The sequence below is a fragment of the Cervus canadensis genome, chromosome 21 (assembly GCF_019320065.1).
Source record: "Cervus canadensis isolate Bull #8, Minnesota chromosome 21, ASM1932006v1, whole genome shotgun sequence".
Classification (NCBI taxonomy): Eukaryota; Metazoa; Chordata; class Mammalia; order Artiodactyla; family Cervidae; genus Cervus; species Cervus canadensis.
Genome location: NC_057406.1, coordinates 15,842,352 through 15,865,145, shown reverse-complemented (window position 1 = coordinate 15,865,145; position 22,794 = coordinate 15,842,352). Strand labels below are relative to the sequence as shown.

Below are 22,794 nucleotides of genomic sequence, written 5' to 3'. Positions count from 1 at the left end.
ATCTACACACCTCCCCTAAATCCTAGTGTTCCCCAGGGTGCTGTCCTTGGCCCTTTCCCCTTGCTGTCCCTGGATGTTTACTCCTGGGGCCTTTTTTTTTTTTTGGTAATGGGAGTATAGTTGCTTTACACTGCCATGTCAGTTTCTGCTATACAACAAAGTGAATCAGTCATACATATACATATATCCCCTCTTCCTTGGATTTTCTTACCATTTAGGTCAGCACAGAGCACTGAGTGGAGTTCCCTGTGCTATACAGTAGGTTCTCGTTAGTTATCTATTTTATACATTGCTGTTGTTCGGTCGCTAACTCAAGTCTGACTCGTTGCGAACCCATGGACTGCAGCACTCCAGGCTTCCCTGTCCTTTACTGTCTCCTGGAGTTAGCTCAAACTCATGTCCGTTGAGTCGGCGATGCCATTCTACCATCTCATCCTCTGTCGTACCCTTTTCCTCCTACCATCAACCTTTCCCAGCTTCAGGGAAAGTAAGTCAGCTCTTCACATCAGGTGGCCAAAGTATTGGAGCTTCAGCTTCAGCATCAGTCCTTTCAACGGATATTCAGGGTTGATTTCCTTTAGGATTGACTGGTTTGATCTTATACACAGTAGTGTATATATGTCGATTCCAATCTCCCAATTCATCCCACCACCACCCCTTCCCCCACTTCTGGGGCTTCAACTGTCCTTCACCCGATTTCTGGTAACATCCAGGTCTCTGTACCTAACCCTCACCTTCATTCAGCTGCCCCAGAGGCACTTCAGAGTCAACTTGTCTAAAGTTGAATGTGTGTTCTTCCCCCAGAGTTTCTCCTCCTCCCTTCACCCTGTGAATGACAGCACTCTCCACCCGGTTGCCAAATCCTACCTTGGCTATCATCTCAAATCTTCCCCTCTGAGTATCCCATATCCTAGCCCTTGTTCACTTCCTCCTGGTGATTCTATATCTTTAATCTCTTTCCTGTCCCTTCCCTCCCCACTCTGTCCTACATTTCTTGCCTGCTGCCTCCTACCTTGTTTACCTCCATTCCCTCCAGGCTCCCCCTTCCTCCATTTCATCAACCTACATTGCTATGAGGGCGATGTTCCCAAGAAGCATCACTGATTATTACTACTCTGCTCGAAACTCTTCCCCATTGCCCTTAGGACAAGGTGTAGAGTAGCTTTCTATAGGCCTTTTGTAATCTGATTCTTTCTCAACATAACTTTTCTGTGCAAACACACTCATATGCACCAAAGGCAGGCAGTGGTGAGCTGTCATGCAGATCCCACCCCACTCCAACCACCTTTTCCTAACCCATCTCAGGCCTTGCCCATGAGGCTTGGGTTTCTGCCTCCAACCTTTCTGCCTGCAGCTATCTGGTACCCAAGCTCTATCACCACACCTATAATACTTCATTACTTAAGTGGGACCTGTGTCTTTTCAGAAGAGAAGCAGCTGGGAGGCAAACATCACACACATACAAGGCGCTACACTTTATTGCAGGTGCTTGAGGAGAGGCAAGAAGGTAGACAAAGGAGAAAGCATGAAGGAGAAGGGGGCCAGGACCCTAGTTGTGTCAGAGCCACAGTCACGGGGCCGAGCACCCTGTGCCAACCAGGTCTAGACAAAGGTGGTAGCTCTGGGGGAGGAATCCTAGGGCCTGCGGCCTCAGGCATGAAGCCTGCTAGGCCTGCCAAGGTTAGGGTTAGGGAGGGGTGGGGGTCCATTGTCCTTGCTCACGAAGGGAGAAGCTGTCAGGACCATGGAGCGGGGAGGCCTGGGAGGAGATGGGGCAGTTCCCCTGCCCCTGATGAGTCCCTGATGCTGCCTCCCAAAGGCACGCTCCCCATACTCCCCACTGCCCTCAAAGGGGGAAAGCTGGGGTGTAGAAGAGAAAAGCTCGAAGAAACCTTAAGAAACTGGGCAGGGGAGGGGCAGCTGAGTGAGTGTCTTCATGGCGTTTTACATCCCCTCGTCCAGCCTCCTCAGTTCCAGATTTTGAGGAAGCTGTCCCAGGAACCCGTGGCCACAGCCATCCCATCAGCTGTGACCCCCAGGCAGCTGACCCTGTTGTCGTGGCCGGAGAGGATGCCTGAAAAAGGGAGAGGAGTCAGCCTGGCAGGTGTTAGGGAGCTGGGGTTAGAGGTTAGGGGGGCGGGGCATCCGACTAAAAGAGGAAAGCAGATTAGCCCTAAGGGGCGGGGTTTCCCTCGAGGCCAATCTCCCCGTCCAGGATCTGGGCTGGGTGAGGGACGGGAGGGTTGGGTGTGTCAGCTGCTGAGAGAAAAGCAAGGGCACCTTGACTGGGAAAACGGGGAAGGGGGAGCTTCCAAATAGAGACAGGCCCTGAGACAAGTGACTCAGCCAAGAGCACTCAGACAGTAAGCAGTGGAATTAAGGTCTGGATCCTGACTCTGGCCAGGGTTCTCCCTGGGCACCCGGCCTCTCCCGAGAGAGGAAGACACACTGATTCAACTTCAGACCAGGCCAGTCCCAGAGAAGCACCCAGGTTGGAGTCAGGGCCCTCAAGTCACATCCCATCCCCTGGACTCTTGTCACTGCAGAGTCCCCAAGGTGGCCCTTCCCTTCCGTGGAGGCCCCTGAAACCCATCCCTGACTGGACAGTCTGGGTCCACAGGTCTGGGGGTGACTGGAAGGAGCTCCTCTGGCGGGGAGCAGCTGTAGCTGCAGTGGGCCATGGCGAAAGGCTGCTTAGAGCAACTTCACTTTGAGAGGAGATGGTTCTGGACTGGGAACCAAGGGGACTGGCTCTAGGGGCAGAGCTCAGAGTCAGCCAGTAATGAGGGAGCAGCTGTAAGAGGGTGCCCAGGTGGCCATGGTGGGCAGGCTCTCACCCACGCGCTCGCACTTCATGGAGTCCCACACGTTGCAGTTGAAGTCGTCGTAGCCCGCGAAGAGCAGGCGGCCGCTGAGCGAGAAGGCCACAGACGTGATGCCGCAGATGATGCTCTCGTGGGCGTAGGTGGTCAGCTCCTGGTCAGCCCGCAGGTCAAACAGGCGGCAGGAGGCGTCGTCTGAGCCCGTGCAGATGGCCTCTCCGTTGGGGAAGAACTGCAGATACAGGTGGCCCGGGTGGGGCGGGGGGTGGCGGTGAGGGTCAGGACTCAGACCTGGGCAGCCCTCAACCTCTCCTGCCCTCTCCCGGCTCCAGGCTAGTTCCCTCGGCCTCTCCAGCTCCTGCTCCATCCCTTCTGTGGCCTGCCAGCTGCAGCTGGGCTCCCTACACCCTCCCTGGCTCCACAATACTGCCACATGGCAGGGGACAGCACAGGGCTGAGGGTGGGTGGGCAGCGTGCTCAGGGTCACACGGTTAGAAGGGTGGAGGCTGTCCCAGACGCCAGCATCTCTAGGCCCTGGATCAGCATATCAGCACAGGGCCAAGTGTACAAGCATATCCTGAATCTCATTCTCAGGAAATGTCTCATAACCTGATGGAGGGAAAGTCTACAGAAAACTGGCCTGTACTCGTCCAAAGTGTCAATGTCACCAAAGACAGGAAAAGGGCAAAAAAGGTTTCCAGTTTAAAAGAAATTGAAAAAACAAGGCAAGGAAATGCGATGCATGTTCGTGGACAGAGAAAACATGGCTATTTTGGAGATAACTGGTGAAATTTGAATACATACTGTAGACTATAGTATTGCATCAATTTAAACTTCCTCATTTTAAGAAATTAGACTGCCGGGAATTCCCTAGTGGTCTGGGCGTTAGGACTCTGTTCTTCCACTGCAGGGGGCACAGGGGAACTAAGATCCTGCAAGTCGTGTGGCAATAAAATAAAAATAAAAATCACAACATAATAATAGAAATTTATAAAAGTTAAAAAAAAAAAGAATTAGACTATGACTATGGAAGAGAATGGCCTTGATTTTAGGAAGTATATATTGAAGTGTATATGTGCTAAGTCACTTCAGTAATGTCCAACACTTTGCAACCCAAGGGACCAAAAACCACCAGGCTCCTCTGTCCATGAGATTCTCCAGGCAAGAATACTGGAGGGGATTGCCATTTCCTTCTCCAATACACTGAAGGATTGAAGGGCTAAAGGGGCATGAGGCCTGCAACTTATTGTCAAAGAACCCAGGGAAAAAAATTAATAACCAAGTGTATCTATACCTACATCTAGGTGGGTGTGTATCTGTGTGTCCGTCCATCCCTCCCTCCCTTCCCCTACAGAGAGGGAACCATAAAGCATACGTGGCAAAAAGGGGACAGTGACTATGGGTGAAGGGCAGACGGGAACCGTTTCTGTTATTCTTGCAACTTTTCTGGGAGTGAAATTATTTCAAAGTGAAAAGTCAAAAGGAAAGGGGCAGGGGGCCGTGGGAGGGGATGAAGGCTCCCTGGGGGAGCTCAGAGGGGGCTCACGCAGATGGCGTTGATGTCCGACTCGTGGCCGGTGAAAGTCTGCCGGCAGGTCCCCTCCCGCACGTCCCAGAGCTTGGCGCTGGCATCGCAGGCCCCCGAGATGAAGAGTCTGAAGTCAGGGGACACAGCCAGGCTCATGCAGTCCCCCGTGTGCCCCACAAACACAGTCTTCTGCTGCCCAGTCTCGATGTCCCACAGGGCACTGTGGGGTGGGGGGACACGCTGTCACCCAGCGAGGCCGGCAGAGAGGCGCCTCCCCGGCCATCGCACCCACGGGCGCCTGGGCCTCACCACGTGGTGTCCCCGGAGCTGGTCACGATGTTGTTGTCGTCCAGGAAACGGCAGCAGGAGAGATAACCTGGGTCGGGGGGTGGGGGCGGTTAGGACAGGGCCCTGGCTGCCGGGCACAACCCGCAGGTACCCTTGGCCTCTCACTCACCTGTGTGAGCCGACAGCTCCCGGCTGACCTTGACGTTGCCCTCCCGGGATTTGAGACTATAGATGGAACACATGTTGTCCAGCCCCCCACAGGCCACGAAGTTCCCTGACGGGGCGTAGGCACAGGTCATGACCCAGGAGGAGCGCAGCGGGATGGCGTGGACCTGCAGGGGTGGGGTGGCAGGCGCCTGGGCTGAGCTCCCAGGTGGGGGGCACAGGAAGGGCGTGGGATGCCCCCAGGAAGGCGGGCAATGGCGGGGCCAGGAGGCTGGGCTGGTACCTTGTTGGTGGTGTATGTGTCCCACACGATCAGCTTCCCATCTTGCGAGGCGCTTACCAACAGCCTGGGGAGAGGAGAAGACACACGTGTCACCCAACCCCCCTTTCCTGCCTGTCTCCCCCTAACGCCCCCCGCCCAGGCCTCTTAAGCCTCACTTAGAGTCGGTGGCCCAGTGCATGGCGTAGATCTTGGCCAGGTGTCCCCTCAAGGTCCGCCGTGTCCGCATCTGCACGCGTCCCACGACTTCAAGGCCAGACACCAGCTGCAGGAAGTTAGTTAGCTCAGTTGTGTTCAACTGTTTGCGACCCCATGGGCTGTACCCCGCCAGGCTCCTCTGTTTATGGAATTCTCCAGGCAGGAATACTGGAGTGGGTTGCCATTCCCTTCTCCAAGGGATCTTCCCCACACAGGAATTGAATCCATGTCTCCTGCATTGCAGGGTGATTCTTTACCATCTGAGCCACCAGGGAAGCGCTGAAAGGGGGTGTCAGAAGGCAGGGGGAGCGGACCTCCCTGTGCGTGGTTAGGACTCTGTGCTCCAAATGCAGGCACCATGGGTTCAATCCCTGGTTGGGGAACTAGGATCCTACACATCACACAGCACAGATAAAAATAAATCAGGGTGAGCAGGGCGCATGCCTACATGTCAGCGTCTGAGCCAGGATTGTGTGTGAGCTTCTGTAGCATGCCCAGCTCGAAGTCAGGCCTCCAGGACGACTAAGGGCTGAGAAGTCAGCCCAGGCATGGCTTAGATGGGTGTAGAGAGAGACATGGGCAAGGCCAGGGTATATGGCTAAGGGTTTAACCACCACCTCTCCTGTGTAGGCCAGGGGTGGAGGTGAAGGGGAAGAGGGGTTCCACCATGTAAACACCCCCACCTTGACCGATTCAAGCTGCCAATGTGAGTCCACTACACATGGACTTGGGACAATATGCACACGTTTGGTTGAACCCAGCCGCTAGGAGCCTGCCCTAACCCACCATTGCTGCTCGGCCAGTGCTAAGTGGGTATCCAGAACAGCACCATGGCACTGAACTGCCCCCTCCTGAAACTTGGGGTCCTATGCCCCTGAGACTCCTTTGACCTTCTAGACATTAGACTGGGGCTCCAGAGTCAAAAGACCTGACTTGCCATTTATTTGCTTTGTTATCTCAGGCAAATTACTTAACCTCTCTGAGCCCCCCTTTCCATCTGTAAAATGAAATTTTTAGCACCAGACTTATGGAGTTGTCAGGAAAATTAAATGAAATTATGTATTTAAGCAACCCAGTGCCTGGCTCATGTTCAGTAAATGTTTACTCTTATTATTAACATTTAATTCAATCTAAGATGGCACTGGCTCCAAGAAGCACCATTCTTTTATGGATCACTAAGAAAGAAAAAGTGCTGCTGATTATAACTGTAAGGCATCATTGTTAGATGCATGTCAATTTCCAGGATGTCAAAATGTGAAACAAAATTCATCCAGGACTGAAAAAGTGCAGTATCAGCCAGCTTGTAATTAGAGTCTTGTCTGGGCTTTCCAGGTGGCTCAGTGGTATAATCCACCTGCACACACAGGAGATGCAGGTTCAATCCCTGGATTGGGAAGATCCCCTGGAGAAGGAAATGGCAACCCACTCCAGTATTCTTGCCTGGAGAGTTCCATGGACAGAGGAACCTAGCAGTCCTTGGGGTCGTAAAAGAGTCAGATAGGATTGAGCAACTAAACAACAACAACTAGTCTCCAAGAGCTTCTGGTTTAACAGCCCTAGTCCTCTTCATCCTGGCCAGCCAGCCAGGAGGGGTTGGTGCTCTTGTTTTGTGGATGAGGACAGGGTCTGCCTCCCTAGTCTCCGACTCGGTGCCTGGCCCATAGCAGACCTCACAAAATGTTGAATGAATTAATTCATGTCGTTCCTCATTCCAAGGACACGCTGTACTGGAGCTTGGGCGCCAGGCTGTGGCTGGTCAGGGGGCTCCCATGCCATCCCCTCCCCTCCATCCCTCCCTTCTGGCCCTGTTGGGGGGCGGTGGGGGCTCACCTCTCCCAGGGTAGTGTCGGCACAGGCTTTCCTGGCATCCTGGGGGGGATAGCAGACATGGGTGTGGGTAGGGGCAGGGTGTGTGTGCGGGTGTCTAGGTGGGTGGGTTTGGGGCTCTAGGGTTTTGAGGGGCGGGGTGGGGCACAGCTCAAACACGAGCTCCAAGTTCAGGAAGTCTCTGGCCGCTTCCAGGTCAGGGGTCTCTGAGATGTCAGTTAGGGTGAAGCCAGCCCTTCCCCTGGGGGCCACACTCCCGCATGGGCCCCGTTCCTAGTTTTCCCGTGTCCCCTGGTGGAAGGGAGGGTTCTGGGGTTACTGCGATCTGCTTCTTGAGCTGCTCCGCTTCCTGCCGCAACTGCTCCATCTCCCCCATCGTGGACGGCTTGAGGGGTGGCTCCTTAGTCTCCTGCCGGGGACACGGGGTGTGTGTAGGGGGACCCCCACATTTCTGTTCCTCACATCCCACACCATGGGGGGCTGGAGCCCCCTCCCCACATTGGGCCAGGACTGGGTGGTCTGCACCGCCTCCCCTGCCAGCCCCTCCACATCTGGAGTCCCGGGCCACCCCCGCGCCCCCCGCAGCCCCCAGCCCCAGAGGGCAGAGCCAGGCCAGCCCCTCTTACTTGGGCTCTGACTTTAGGCTTCCAGCTCTGGTCCCCAGGCGCCTCCTGGCTCCCTCAGCCGCGACACCCGCCCGTCACCTGCCCCAGCTCTGCTGCCAGAGGAGCTGGCCTGGCCTGGCCCCGCCTGGGGCGGGTGCGGGGGGTGCAGACAGCGAAGGGTAGGGCCAATGACGACTGTCAGGCAAATGAAATCAGCTGGCGGGTTGTGGGGGGAGCAGAGGATGGGGAGGGAGGTGTGCGGCTTGTAGAGGGACCTAGGCCCAGCCCGGGGAGGGTGGGAGCAGGAGTGTGGGGCTACAGCGGGGCACAGTGCCCCCCCTCCCCCGGCACCCGCAACAAGCCCTGGAGGGAGGAGGGGTGGGGTGCTTCCCTGGGGTGCAGTCCCTCTCCAGGCAGAGAGCAGAGCATCAGGCCCCACGGGATTAGAGCAAAGCTGTGAGGATTAAGGGTTGGGTCTGGGAGGGTGCAAAGGAGCAGCCCGACCACGCTCCAGGGTCCCCCCAGGCCTGGCCCCCCATCCCATGGGGATGATCTTGGCCGTCAGGGCCTACCTAGCAACCAGCCCCGGAGCCAGAGAGCGAGCAGGAGAGATGGCCCATTGTCAACACCCCGAGTTGTGCTCCCGAGCTCAGGGTGGTGGGGGAGAGGGTTGTGGTGACCATGGGGAGGTACAGGCAGGAGCTGAGATTAGAAGGCACTGATCTGGATAATCCTTCTTCAGGACAAACCCCAACCAGCTGCCCCCGGGGGCTGATCCTGGGGGGTTGGGAGGAGGTCCAGGAGACCCAAAGAGGAGGACAGACGGGCCTGGCCCAGCTTTGGGTGCAGAGAGGATGGAAGTGGAGAACAAGCCCATCCACTGCTTGCATCTGGTGTTGGGCCCTCATAACTCGCCAGGCTCTGCTGGGGCCGTGAAGGCAAGAAGCAGAGGGATCAGGCTGCCCTAAGTCTCAGCCAAGCTCAGAGAGGGAAGACGCTGGCTTAGAGTAAGAGGCCCAGGGAGCAGCTGTCAGGGGTCAGGGTTCATTTGCATGAGGGAGGCAGGTGGTTGAGATTTCCCTGACAAATCACGGATTGGAGGGGCCCATCTCCGGGAGGCCCAGGATACCTGTCTCCTCCCAGGCCAGCCACAGCCTCTCCCACCTCCGGCCACCATGGAAACCACGATACACTTGACTGGCCCCAGCTGAGGGATGGTCAGGATCTTTATTGACAGGCTGGGGAGGGCGGGGGTGACCCTCTCTCTCATCTTCCTCATTTACAGCGCCTGCTGGGGCCCTACCCACTGCCAGTTCTTTCCACTTCGGCCTTGCCCGTCTTCTGTCTGTCCTAGGCCTGGAGGTCCATCCTGGCTGGGCCCAGGCCAGTCCCCAGGCTAAGTCTCTGCAGGGTCCTCCGAGCCCAGGGTTGCGGGGCCCTAGGTGATCCCCAAGATGGCAGGATACAGGGACCGAGGGCTGGCTGTTCTGTGGCGGTCACACGGGGGCTTCCCGGGGGTCCCCGGCATCAAGGCAGACCCTCCACAAGTCAAGTGGCCATATCCCCGAGGAGCTGGGCCGGCCCCCTCACAACTCCTCTCGAATGCGAGGCGGCTTCCCAGCCTTGTCCTGGAGCCGCGGAAGCCTGCGGTTGGGGGGTTCTGGGCCGGGGTCCCTGCTGGTCACGTCGTCTTCATCCTTCTCCGGCCCCCGCAGCAGCTCTTTGGCTTCCGTCCACTCCTGGGGGGCGAGGAGGACGGTCGAGGCTGACCGCCCCCACCCCCAGCATCCGCCCCGCCCTGGGACTCTCCCGGGGTCATCTCAGCCCCGCCCCTCGCCCGCCAGCGTGCCCGCCCCTCACGCGGCCCCGCCCCGCCCCGCCGCCCGCTCACCTGCTCCCGGTGCTCAGGGGCCCAGGTGTGCCACAGCGCCAGGGCACAGCGCCGCCCCCGTGTCACAGCCCACACGCCGTGGGGATTCTCCACGCCCGAGCTGAAGGCCACGAGGCGGCCGCAGCGAGGACGAACCTGTGCCTGGGGTGGGGGGGCGGATGGCAGATTCAGCTCCAGGGACAGGGCTTCAGAGACCTTGACCCTGACTCCCTGGAGCAGGACCGGGAGGGGGCTCAGACGGCGGCAGCTCTCTTGCCCACCGCGTCCCCTCCTTAGTTCAGGGACGATCTTGGGGCAAGTGGGAACCAGGCCTCCACTTGGGAGCAGCGAATGCCGGACTGGAGGCTGGAGGAGTTGGAGCCAAAAGGAGAAGCGACTCTATCCGCCCCCGTGCCCCGCTTCTCCTGCCCACCCTCTGCCCAACCAGATTCTGGGTTCTGGGCATCAGGGTCTCGGGGACATTTTCCACCCCAGAGAGGGCTTGGATGACAGGGAGCTGCTGGTGGTGAGCAGAGAAGGAGCTAACTGGATAAGGCAGAGCAATGCACAATGAAAAATCACTGCTCCAGTCCTTCTGCTGGTCCTAGACCTGAGCTTCTACCTGGAGTAGAGGCTTGGGGCCCTGTGCTTCAGCCGCCCTCCTTTATTTATTTTTGAGTTTTTATAATATCTATTTTATTTATTACTGATTTATTTGGCTGTACCGGGTTTTAGTAACAGCACACGGGATTTTTCAGTTCCAGCATGCAGAATCTAGTTCCCCAACCAGGGATCAAACCTGGGCCTCTGCATTGGGAGCACAGAGTCTCAGCCACAGGACCAACCAGGGAAGTCCCTCACCTGCCCTCCTATAAGAAGTGAGGTGATCACTGAAGGCAGGGCCTGGAGGGGCCCCTTGGAGGTCTCTTGGGAGGGGCTAGGAGAGCCCCTGAACAGACAAGAGTAGGGAGGTGCTGCGGAAGCCGGAAAGGAGAGGGTTGACTCAATGAACATAAGTTTAAGCAAATCCCAGGAGATAGTGAAGGACAGGGAAGCCTGGCCGGCTGCAGACCTTGGGGTCACAAAGAGTCGGACACAACTTAGCAAATAAACAACAACAACAAAGGTGGCCCCAGCCATTTCCCTGCATTTGCCTCTGGGCACCCTCTGTTTTGAATCCCCAGCCTATGGCTGGGCTCCCTACTGCGCCCCCCACCCCACCCCCCGGCTCCAGTTACCGTGACTGTGAGGGCGTTGGGCTCTGTGAAGAACAGATCCCCGCCCTGGAAGTCATCGTTGAGGTAGAGGAGTCCACTGGGAAGAGAGGAAGACAGGAGGCAGTGAGACCCCAGCCAGGCGCCCCACCCGACCCCTGGAGGGCCGCCCACCTGTAGTCTCGGTAGGTGTAGGCTGGGGGTTCCCGCCAGCATTCCCCGGTGTCGGGATCCAGGACACAGTTGTCGGCGTGCACTGGGTGGCTCAGGTCCATGCGCTGCGCCTGCTCCCCTGGGAAGCCAAGGGCCTGGTGGGCGCCCACCCACACCCACCCTGTAGATCCAGGGTCACAGCTGAGCCCCTGCTGGGCAGGGGAGTCAGTCCTCCTGCAGTGAAGATGGAAACCCACACAGCGGGGGTGCTGAGGGTGTGCAGGGCCCCAGGGGGCCCTGAGATGGGGGGGCCCGGGCGGTTACCTTCTATGGCACTCCGGCACACCAGGTGGGTGAAGGAGAGGTGCAGGGGCCGGTCGGGGGAGAAGTAGGCCTGGGTTAGGCTCCGCACCCGTTCGCTCACCTCCAGGAGCAGCTGGGCACCCTGACTGCCCACCGCCCCAGCCCGGGCCAGCTGCGGCAGAGAATAAAGGGTGGGGAAGGGGAGGTGTGGTAAGGCTGGTCCCAGCCCCTACCCCACCTCCACTGCCCTCCACCCATGGTTTGGGATTCAACAGCCAGCTGCCCCATCAACCCACCCATCAGCCCAGACCACTCTTTCCATCGTCTCTGTGACAAGGACCCGGGTCCCTCTGTGGGGAACCTCCTCCATCAGTCCTGGGCCGAGAACTCCTCTGAGTCCCAAGGGAGCCCTCCACAGGCAGGAGAGGCCGGCCCTCTTCTCCAGCTCTGTGTCTCCTCTCACCTGGGCGGCCTTGAGCACCGTGAGCCCCTCAAAGCGTTCGTGGGGGGTGTGTGGGGAGCGGCGACCCCGATAACCAGACCTGGCTCCAGCCTCAGCTGCATCCTAAGCAGAGAGGGAGTTGGCTGTGGGGTCACCCTGCCCAGTCCCAGGCTACCACCCACCTCATAGGGCCACATGGCCTTCCCTCCAACCAGCCAGTCCCTGGAAGAGGCTGGAAGCTCCTGTGGTTCTGTGAGCTGCTGCCCTTCCCAGAGAATGACTAACTCCATGTCTGTGTGGTCACTCCTGGTAAATATCTGGAACCCCACTGACCGAGGGGACTGTGCATAGGACTCTGGAGAGCTTCCTACAGTGGGGAAGGGGCTCCGGGAGGTCAGGACAGCAGAGAAAGGGGCAGAAAGGGCTCGATCGCTTGTTCTGATGGGCTGAGAACAGAGGAGTCTCTCTGGAGCAAGACCCTGGCAGGAGGTTCGACCGTTGGGCCAGGTCCTCACGGACCTGAGGTGGGGGCGTGGCACCAGCGGACACAGCTCTCTCCTATCCCTTCTCACCCAACACACTCTTGGAGAATGTGGGAACCCTTGATGCTGACTCCGAATTCCCCAGCTGCCTCCACAAGTCTCATCACCCTTTACTGACACCTATTTCGTCTGCTTTTTCTTTCTTTTTTCTATTCAGTCTGCTTTTTGAAGCTCAAAGTACCACTATCTAGTTACGCCATATAGAAGCCTCACCTCTGAGAGGCCGCTTAGTCACTCAAGCTTTCATTCATGCATCCATCCATTCAGTAGGCACTGAGCACTGTGTGCCAGGCACTGTTCTAGGCACTGGGGACTCAACGGTGAACACGAAAATTTCCTGCTACTACGGGCTTTACATTTTGAGATAAACAAACCAGGTCAATTCAGTGATGTATTACATGGAAAATTAAAGCAGGGTTACAACCTTGCAAGTGCCCTGGCAGAGGTTAGGGGATAGCTGATACTGGGGAGTTATCCTTGAGTTCATTCTTTCTTCATCACCCACATAGATTTCCTCTGTGGCGCTAGTGGTAAAGAACCCGCCTGCCAATGCAGGTAGATGTAAGAGATGTAGGTTCAGTCCCTGGACCAGGAAGATCCCCTGGAGGAGGAAATGGCAATCCACTCCAGTATTCTTTTTTTTTTCTTTTTTCCCATTTATTTTTATTAGTTGGAGGCTAATTACTTCACAACATTGCAGTGGGTTTTGTCATACATTGACATGAATCAGCCACGGAGTTACATGTCACTCCAGTATTCTTGCCTGGACAACCCCATGGACAAAGGAGCCTCGTGGCTCCATGGGGTCCCAAAGGGTTGGACAAGGCTGAGCACCCCACACACACATAGATTTAGTCCTTAAATTCTCTTTCTTTGAGTTTCTAAATATTTCTCATCTGTCCTCGTCTTCATTGACTTGAAATGAGACCTATCCTAGGGCCGTCACCCCTAAGCTCCTCATTTCCCTGTCCTGTTGCCTTCTCAGTGCTGCCACTAGAGGGCGCTCCTGGTCCTACAGGACGAAGACTCCAGGCCCTGCACTTAGGAGTTTTAAATCCTTCAGTAAACTGTCCACCATCTACAAAGAGAGCCCAAATTCCTTGGCAGGGTACAGAGGTTCTCACCCATCTCTCACCGTGCGCCTCCTCCCCATTCCTGCCCCTGGATAATATGCAGCCTGATGATAATAGCAACAGCTCATACTGAGTATTTGCACATTCTTCCAAGAGCTTTACCATGTACTGACTCATTTAATCCTCATAACAACCCTACAACAAAACCTCTGTGTTTATCCCTATTTTGTAGAGGAGGAAACTAGGTTCACAGATGTTAAAATACATGGCCCAAGGCCACACAGGTAATTCCCACTGGGCATGCCCATGCTCTGAACTCCTGTGCTCCACTCCAGTTCCCAACCACCGTCCCCCGCCCCCCACCTCTGCCCCGTTCTTCTTCCCTGCAGCCTGACTTCCCTCCCTTCTCTATCTGGTTGTTGTTGTTCAGTCGCTCATTTGTATCCAACTCTTTGCTACCCCATGGACTGCAGCACGCCAGGCTTCCTTGTCCATCACCAACTCCCGGAGCTTGCTCAAACTCTTGTCCATCGAGTCAGTGATGCCATCCAACCATCTTGTCCTCTGTTGTCCCCTTCTCCTCCGGCCTTCAATCTTTCCCAGCATCAGGGTCTTTTCCCTGATGAGTGAGTCAGTTCTTCGAATCAGGTGGCCAAAGTATTCGAGCTTCAGCTTCAGCATCAGTCCTTCCAATGAATATTCAGGACTAACTTCTTTTAGGATTGACTGGTTGGATCTCCTTGCAGTCCAAGGGACTCTCAGGAGTCTTCTCCATCACCACAGTTCAAAGCATCAGTACTTCGGTGCTCAGCCTTCTTTATGGTCCAACTCTCACATCCATACACGACTACTGGAAAAACCATAGCTTTGACTAGACCAACCTTTACTGGCAAAGTAATGTCTCTGCTTTTTAATATGCCACCTAGGTTTGTCATAGCTTTCTTCCAAGAAGCATCTTTTAATTTCATGGCTGCAGTCACCATCTGCCACTGCAGATGCAGTGGTGCAGATTTTGGAGAAGCCCAGAAAATAAAGTCTGTCACTGTTTCCATTGTTTCCCCATCTATTTGCTGTGAAGTGACGGGACCGGATGCCATGATCTTCATTTTCTGAATGTTGAGTTTTAAGCCAGCTTTTTCACTCTACTCTTTCATCTTCATAAGAGGCTCTTTATTTTTTAAAAAAATATTTTATTTACTTATTTATTTGACTGAGCCGGGTCTTAGTTGTGACATTCAGGATCTTTCGTTGCAGCTTGTGAACTCTTATTTGCAGCAGAGATAGAACCCGGGGCCCCTGCACTGGGAGCACGGAGTCTTAGCCATTGGACCACCAGGGAAGTCCCCATAAGAGGCTCTTTAGTTCCTCTTTGCTTTTCGCCATAAGGGTTGCATCACTGGCATATCTGAGGTTATTGATATTTCTCCCGACAATCTTGATTCCAGATTGTGCTTCATCCATCCCAGCATTTCACATGATGTACTCTGCATATAAGTTAAATAAGCAGGGTGACAATATACAAACTTGACATACTCCTTTCCCAATTTTGAACCAGTCCACTGTTCCATGTCTGGTTCTAAATTTTGCTTCTTGACCTGCATACAGGTTTCTCAGGAGGCAGGTAAGATGGTCTGGTATTCTCATCTCTTTAAGAATTTTCCACAGCATGCTGTTGTTTCTCCACAGTCAAGGCTTTAGCATAGTCAATGAAGCAGAAGTAGATGTTTTTCTGGAATTCTCTTGCTTTTTCTATGATCCAACGGATGTTGGCAACTCATGCTGTCTGGTTAACTCATGCTTAAGATTAAGCTCAAATGCCACCCCTTCCAGGAATTCCCCTATGATTTTCATCTTGGTGCTTCTAATTGGATGAGTACATCTTTTATCAAACTCACCACCTGCTGTGATTATATCTCCATGCCTGATGCCTTCTCAGTACACTGAGTTCCCAAATGCACAGTCTGTGTTTATCTGCCTCTCCCTGGAACCTGGGTATTTCCAGTACACACCAGGGACTCAGAAAGGAACAAACCCAGAGTGAGATGAAGTTTCATAAATTGGCAGACTCAACCTGGTGAATACAGATCATTCAGCCCAATCTAGGAGGGACATCATGATGGAGAAGCAGCCTGTGGTTCTGCAGAGCCAATAACTAAGCTCTCAGCCAACCAAGGCGTCTTCACCTGCACACCCACCCTTTTTGATGCATTTGCTTTTTTCGTTTTGTTCTTCCTATCAGTTTCTAGCAAACTTCTGTAAGATGTCCAGCCCATGCCAGCTATGCCATGTCATGCTTAGTTGCTCAGTCGTGTCCGTCTCTTTGCGACCCTTTGGACTGTAATCCACCAGGCTCCTCTGTCCATGGGATTCTCCACGCAAGAATACTGGAGTGGGGTGCCCGTTCCTCCTCCAGGGGATTTTTCCAGGGATTGACCCTGTACCTCCTGTGTCTCCTGCATTGCAGGTGGATTCTTTTTACCCACTGAGCTGTCACTGGGGAAGCCCCATGTCAGTTGAGAGGAAAAGGAACTTGTCCATAGCAGGGAGGCAACATCAGCAGTCCCCACTGGAGGGTCTGAGAGGGCAGGGGAGTGGGGAGGGCAGCGAGGGGGGGACAGGCCAAGAGCAAGGGGGCAGGCAGCTGTGCCTGAGGGTCCCCCAGTAGCACTGTGCTACTTCCTTACAGGTCCTCTCACCTTGGCCAGCTGCAGCAGCATCCCACACTCGGCCGGGGTGAGCAGCCCGTCCAACACGGCTCGCTCTGACCCATTCAGTTGCCTCGCGTCCTGGGTCAGGGTTACTCCCTCCATGAGGAGGACATCTGCGGGGGAAGGATAGGGCAGGGGGTTGACGGTCCCCCGGGGGCAGACCCAGCCCCTTCCAGGCTCCTGTCTCCTGCTGTCCCAGGAACTCACCCTTCCAGTGAGTCAGGGGCTTCGGTTGCGGAGGCTCATCGTCCCACGGCCGTTTCTCCTGATCCTCTCTCAGGGGTGAGAAACATGCTCGGTGAACATCTGCCGGCCCAGACCCAGCTTCTCAGACCCCGCCTCCCAGGACCCCTCCCCCCAGGACCCCTCCCCTTCCCTTCCACCAGACCACGCCCCTTCCACACAGGCCACGCCCCTCCCGCCGCAAGGCCCCTCCTACCTGAGCTTTTCTCTAAGGGCCTCAGGGATGAAGGCAGCTGGGGTCCAGGGGTCCTGGGATGGTCAGGAAAAGAACCATCACCTGCCAAGTCCACCTATGAGTCCTTGACGGTAGACCATGGGCTACCATAGTAAAGTCCTCCTGCTTCCAGAGGGGAAGGTGGAGGTGGGGAAGCCCTGGACTCATTGTCAGAAGCCCTGGGCACTGGGCCAAACACTGCAATAATAATAACAACAACTTACAAAGCACTGCTTGCCAGGTGCTTTTTTAAGAGCTTTATATGTGTGTTAGTCGCTCAGTCGTGTCCAACTCTGCGACCCCATGGACTGTTGCCCGCCAGGTTCCTCTGTCCGTGGGATTCTCCAGGCAAGAATACTGGAGTGGGTTGCCACTCCCTTCTCCAGGGGATCTTCCCCACCCAGAGATGGAACCCGAGTTTCCTGCGTTGCAGGCAAATGCTTTACCATCTGAGCCACCAGGGAAGAGCTTTCTATACGGATGTGGAGTTTAACATTTAAAGTTTACAATAGTCTTATCAAACAGGTCGTATTAATGTGCCCATTTTGTAGTTGAGGGCTCTGAGATACAAAGACATAAAGTAACATGCCCAAGGTCACACAGCCCATAAGGACAGGGTTGGGATTTAAGCGACGGTGCCCAGAGAGACTTGTCCGTTAGGGGACAGGGCAATGTCTGCAAACATCTCTGACGGCCACGATTCAGGGATGCTAGCGACACCTACTGGGCAGAGTAGGCACAGCCCCTTTTCTCCCAGTTGGGAAATACTGGCTTCAAAAACAGCAAGATAGCCAAGAAGGCTGGGGGAGCCTGCCTGACCCTGGAGCCCTAGCGAGAATAACCTCTGCCTTTTAGTTTCCCCTCAAAACTACCACAGAAAGAAGAGTATGAAAACCAGCAGCAGACTTTCCTGTACTTTGTAGCAAGTGGCACGGCTTCAACAGAGCTATAAGTATGGTGTTCCCATTTTACAGGGAAGGAAGTTGAGACCAAGCCAGCGAAGGTGCAGACCTCATCTGCAGCAGAGAGACCAACACCTAGGCCTGCGTGATCCCAAAGCTGCCTGTGGCCACAGGCACCTGCCTGTGTCTTGTGACCCTGGGGCACAGAGTCCTCTCCAAGCCTCACGGGGTTGTGGAGAAATGAGAGGTGCTGTTGAGGAGGGACGTGGCACATCCCGTAGGGCACTGCTGCTGTTCCCCTCCTGGGGGCGGCCAGGGGACGAAGCGGGGTCACTCACGGGATCCTTGAAGCTGGCCCCCAGGTGCTCCACAGCATAGTACAGCTGTCTCTTCTCCCCCAGGGATCGAAGGACAAAGCGCTGGATGTCCTGGTGACAGCAGGAGGGGACAGCAGGAGGGGGAGAGTTAAGGCTGGAAGAGAGCAGGGCAGCCCACAGGCTCCCTAACCTTGGTCCTGCCCCTCTGTCCAACCCTCCTCCCTCAGCAGTCAGGGTCTCCGAGCTCAGACTGGGGGTTGTGTGTGTGTGTGTGTGTGTGTACACACACGTGCCCACTTGTGCACAGGCTGGGGCAAGCAGGGGTGAGTTTAAGGGAAGAAGGCTGGCTTGGACTCCGAAGTAGAGCCAGGGGACTTCCCTGGTGGTCCAGTAGTTAAGACTTTGCCTTCTGATACAGGGAGTGAGGATTCAGTTCCTAGTTGGGAAACTAAGATCTCACATGCCTTGCAGCCAAAATGCAAAAAACATAAAATAGAAACAAGACTGTAACAAATTCAATAAAGGCTTTTTAAAAAACAAATGGTCCACATTAAAAAAAAATCTTAACAACAACAAAAAATTCTGCCTGCCAGTGAGGAGACACAGGTCCATCCAAAGCCCATGCAGCAATCAGCACAGCCAAAATAAATAAATAAACAAATAAACAACCCAGTTCAGTTCAGTTGCTCAGTCACATCCAACTCTTTGTGATCCCATGGACTGCAGCACGCCAGGCTTCCTTGTCCATCACCAACTCCTGGAGCTTGCTCAGACTTATATCCATTGAGTCAGTGATGCCATCTAACCACCTTGTCCTCTGTCGTCCCCTTCTCCTCCTGTCTTCAATCTTTCCCAGCATCAGGGTCTTTTCCAACGAGTCAGTTCTTTGAATCAGGTGGCCAAGGTATTGGAGCTTCAGCTTCAGCATCAGTCCTTCCAATGAATATCCAGGACTAACTTCTTTTAGGATTGACTGGTTGGATCTCCTTGCAGTCCAAGGGACTCTCAGGAGTCTTCTCTAGCACCACAGTTTGAAAGCATCAATTCTTTGGTGTTCAGCTTTGTTCATGGTCCAACTCTCACAACCATACATGACTACTGGAAAAACCATAGCTTTGACTGTATGGGAGGGCTTCCCTGATAGCTCAGTTGGTAAAGAATCTGCCTGCAATGCAGGAGACCTGGTTTTGATCCCTGGGTTGGGAAGATCCCCTGGAGAAGGGAAAGGCTACCACTCCAGTATTCTGGCCTGGAGAATTCCATGGACTGTACAGTCAGTGGGGTCGCAAAGAGTGGGACACGACTAAGTGACTCACTTTCACTTCACTTTGACTATACGAACCATTGTCAGTAAAGTAATGTTTCTGCTAAAAAAAAGAAACCACTTTCCAATGCAGAGGACGTGGGTTCGATCCCTGGTCAGGGAACTAAGATCCCCCAAGCCGCAGGGCAACTAAGCCCACACACTGCAACAAGAGAAGGCGTGCATCAACTAGAGAAAACCCATGTGCCAAGGAGATGAGCCTGTGGGCCACATGAAGACCCAGTGCAGTTGAAATAAGTTAGGAAAAAAAGAAGGATAGCCTGAAGTGGGGAGCAGGGAGTGGAGACAAGGCCAGATGCTGGACTTGGGGTCACCTTCGGCCAGAATGGGGGGCGGGCCCAGGTGACTTCTCCACTGTATTTGTCTGATTTAGGATGACCTCACAGGGTGAGCTGGAGAAGGGAATGGCCACCTACTCCAGTGTTCTTGCCCTGGAAATCCCATGGACAGAGGAGCCTGGTGGGCTATGGTCCATGGGGTCCCAAAGAGTTGGACACGACTAAGCAACTTAGCACACATCCACAGGGTGAGTGAGTAGGGGGTACCTCTCTGGGCCCGAGGCCAGGTCTTGGCTCCCCCAGCTGGGCCTGGTACCGGTCCAGAGCTATCTTGGCAGCCTCATCCTCCGGGTAGAAGAGCAGGAAGCTCAGGACATTCTCCACAGCCTGGGACAGATTCCCCACTGGGGACAGAGCAACAGCGTGGGGGTGTGGCCCAGAGACAAGCACCCCAGTCATCCCAGGGCAGGGCCAAGAGCCGGGGGGGACAGAAGCAGAGCCGGAGAAGGTGGTCTCCCAGTGACCCATCCCACCCGGCAGACAGGCTCATCCATTGCTTCTTTCCAAAGCTTCCTGGAACATACCTGGGCTGTACAGGCAGAGTTCAGAAGGGAGGAAGAGAGGAGAGAAGAAAGGAAAGTGAGAAGCAGCGAGGACAGACGGAGCCCTGTGACCCAGCTCCTGAGCTTCCCACAATGGAGAGCCAGAGTCCTCTGAGGTGATGGTCCCCAGGGAGCCCCGACCTACACAGATGCAGAGATAGATGGAAGGATGGAGAGGTGGAGTTCCGGGTACCAGCAGAGACAGACCTTCACTCTCCGGGTTCCAGTCCCAGTCCCCCCACCCAGGGCTCACCCTTCCCCCTCACTGACCCTGAGCGTGGGCCTCGTGCAGCCGCCTCAGCTGGGTGGGAAGGAAGTCCGGAACAGGGAGGCTGCGACCAGGACGCGTGGCCACGTCCCCCACACAGCGCTGCCGGCATTGCAGGACGCGGGTCCAGTGCCCTGTGGGGGACACACGGGGGACTCACTCAGCTAGTGATATGCCTCCCCCCGCCCCACTGCACTGTGATCCCCGCCCCCCGCGCTCCAGCCCCTTACCTGCGATGGCCTCATACAGGCCCCCCTGGCTCCCGGTCCCCTCCTCCTCCTCTGCTTCCCTCTCCTGTTCCTCGGGCCCCTCACAGCCAGCCCGGCAGCTCTCCACCTGGGCCAGGCTCTCCTGCAGGGCGTCCTCCAGCCAGGGCAGTGCCAGGCCTGCCTCCTGGCGCCCAAGATGCTCCAGGCCGGTGTCAAAGGCTGCCTGTTGGGGAGGGGAGAGGTCAGTCACTCGAGATCCTGGGGGCGGGGGGTGGAGGGTGCCAAGATAGATTGGGAGGCAAAAAGAAGGGGAGGGGCATTGACCTCACTGGGGGCCTGGATTCCAGGTCTCAGGTCACCTTGGGGACTACAGGGCATGCCTGAGAATCCGAATGTTAGAACATGAGACTTTGCGAATCTCAGGAAGAAAACTAGGTCCCAGAGAGGGACCCTCCCATCAGGGTCACAGAGGACATACCCAGATTTCCCGATGCCCAGCGGACAGTGCACAGCTGGGCGAGGCCTGTGTATCCCATCGGTCAAAGGCTGGGGTCAAGCTGAGGGTCTCACCCAATATGCGGGCGTCTCCAGGTCCCGGAAGCTCTGGGGACGAACCCCTGACATCCGTCTGTACTTAGCCATGTCCTCCCGCATCTGCAGGTGTGCTGGGTTTGCCACAAAGAAGGTGTGCGCCGCAGCTGCTGCCAAGTCCAGCTTCTTCAGCTGAGACGCGGGAGGGATGCGGGAGTCAGCCCCCGGGGCAGGGGTGTCAGAATCTGCCCATCCCCAACATCCCCACCCAAGCCTTCTGGAAGACTAGTAGGTGACAGCTGCCCATCACCCAACCTCCAGACCCCCAGTAAGTGGGGACTCTCAGGAGTCTGGTAGCCATGGAAAGGGGGTCTCAGAAACTGGAGTGGGTGGGGTGTGGGCAGAGGGACCTCACTGGTGAGATAAGGCGGAAGTGATGGCCACGCGAGGTGGGGACGTAGGGGTGACCCTAGCCGCCAGCAAAAGCCGCAGGTCTCTAGGACCCTGAGCTGAGGTGTGTGTGACCGGCGCCCCCCTTCCCCGGCCACGTAGGCGTTAGTAGGCAACAGCTATCGCACCAGTAGCTGGGCAGGGTCCCACGACCGGACACCAGAGCCCTCAGCCTTGCCCACCTCCTGTTTCTTTCCCGAAGCTCCCTCCTGCCCCAAGCGAAGGCTCACGCTCACCCCCTACCCGCCCCCCCGTTCTCACTCTCCAGCCGCGTCTTTCGCCCCGGTCCCCGCCCCCCTTCATTCCCGGGAAGAGGCTCTGTCACTCCACGTAGGTCTCATAAGACTTCCTCGAACTCCAGGCCCCTGCCCTCCATCTTCGATCGGCTTCCACCCCCTTCCAACGTTGCTCCCACCCTCCCGAGGCCGTGCCCCACTCTGTAGGTACTGGTCGCGGTTTGCCAGGACCGACTCCAAAGGCGAGGTCCTGACCACACAGCCCCACCCGAGTCCCGGCGTTTATTCGCCGCCCCTTCCCGGGAGCTGGAGGAGGACGCCCGGGGCCCGGGCCGGGTCGCTCACCTGGTAATAGGCCCTCTGCAGGTAGTTGTAGGGCTCCCGCCGGCGGAAGGCGTCCCGGATCGCGCTCCCCACGCGGAGCCGCGCCGCGCCCCCCGGGCCCAGCCTCCGCGCCCCGCACTGGGTCAGGCACTCTGCGCGCCGCAGCGCCGCTCGGAGGAGCAGCGGTTCCCAGGCCCCCGGCCCGGAGTCGGGCCCCGGGGCGGCGGGGAGCGAGACCCCCGGCTCGGCCGCGCAGTACGCCCCGCAGTCCCGCCGCGCGCGGCCCAGCGCCGCCCGGCTCCGCAGCGCTTCCCGCAGCAGCGCCACTGCCGGAGCCCAGGCCCCCGCCGCGTAGGCGCGCAGCCCGTCCGCGTAGAGCAAGTCGGGGGCCTGGGGAGGCGCCCCCGGGGACGGCGGGGCCAGGCCTGGGGGCTCGGGGGACCCCGGGGGAGGCAGGAGCAACAGGAGCAGCAGCCACCGGAGGAGCCGGAGCATCGTGCCAGAGCCGCCGGCCGGCTGCAGGAGGGAACTGCGGGAGCCGAGAGCGAGAGGGAGGAAAAGGGGGAAGGAAGAGGGAGGGGAAAGGAAGGAGGGATGGAGAGGAGGGAGGGGAGGAGGGAGGAGCGCCGCAGGGAGCTGATGCGCCCGAGCCCCAGCCCGGAGAGGCCGGGGTGAGAGAGAGACTGGAGTCAGAGGACGCCCGGCGGCGGCGGCAGAACGTGGAGAACGTGGGCTTTAGGACAAGTGGGGGCGGCGTCCAGGGAGAAACAGACAGTGGAGAGAACAGGGCAGACGGCAGCCCTGGAGCAGGCCTGAGGAACCTCTTAGGACCCCTGACCAACCCCGGGGGTTGGGGGCCCATCGTGCGGGAATCGCTA

General features: G+C 56.5%; 2 protein-coding genes across 4 annotated transcripts; both read right to left on the bottom strand.

Annotated features, from left to right (window-relative positions):
• Positions 1-1,460: 1,460 nt before the first annotated feature.
• Positions 1,461-8,992, bottom strand: GNB3 (G protein subunit beta 3). Of its 2 annotated transcripts, XM_043441540.1 has the most exons (10): positions 7,735-8,784; positions 7,428-7,517; positions 7,112-7,150; positions 5,242-5,348; positions 5,087-5,150; positions 4,808-4,970; positions 4,660-4,726; positions 4,369-4,570; positions 2,838-3,054; positions 1,461-2,074 (listed from the first exon to the last, which is right to left on the bottom strand). In XM_043441540.1, the coding sequence occupies exons 2-10, from the start codon at positions 7,482-7,484 to the stop codon at positions 1,968-1,970; spliced, it is 1,023 nt and encodes a 340-aa protein (XP_043297475.1). In that variant the 5' UTR covers positions 7,485-7,517; positions 7,735-8,784; the 3' UTR covers positions 1,461-1,967. The 2 variants fall into 2 exon arrangements, with proteins under 2 accessions (XP_043297475.1, XP_043297474.1); XM_043441539.1 differs by lacking the exons at positions 7,428-7,517; positions 7,735-8,784 and adding an exon at positions 8,843-8,992.
• On the bottom strand, positions 8,922-22,513 carry P3H3 (prolyl 3-hydroxylase 3). 2 transcript variants are annotated; one of them, XM_043441534.1, is made up of 15 exons: positions 21,938-22,513; positions 20,946-21,098; positions 20,397-20,598; positions 20,169-20,300; positions 19,564-19,700; positions 17,716-17,805; positions 16,458-16,510; positions 16,226-16,293; positions 16,007-16,131; positions 11,717-11,818; positions 11,275-11,425; positions 10,972-11,089; positions 10,822-10,897; positions 9,605-9,745; positions 8,922-9,452 (listed from the first exon to the last, which is right to left on the bottom strand). In XM_043441534.1, the coding sequence occupies exons 1-15, from the start codon at positions 22,409-22,411 to the stop codon at positions 9,300-9,302; spliced, it is 2,175 nt and encodes a 724-aa protein (XP_043297469.1). In that variant the 5' UTR covers positions 22,412-22,513; the 3' UTR covers positions 8,922-9,299. The 2 variants fall into 2 exon arrangements, 1 of the variants encoding a protein (XP_043297469.1); XR_006264258.1 differs by lacking the exon at positions 10,822-10,897 and having other exon boundaries at positions 9,312-9,452; positions 21,938-22,467.
• Between the last annotated feature and the right edge of the window lie 281 nt (positions 22,514-22,794).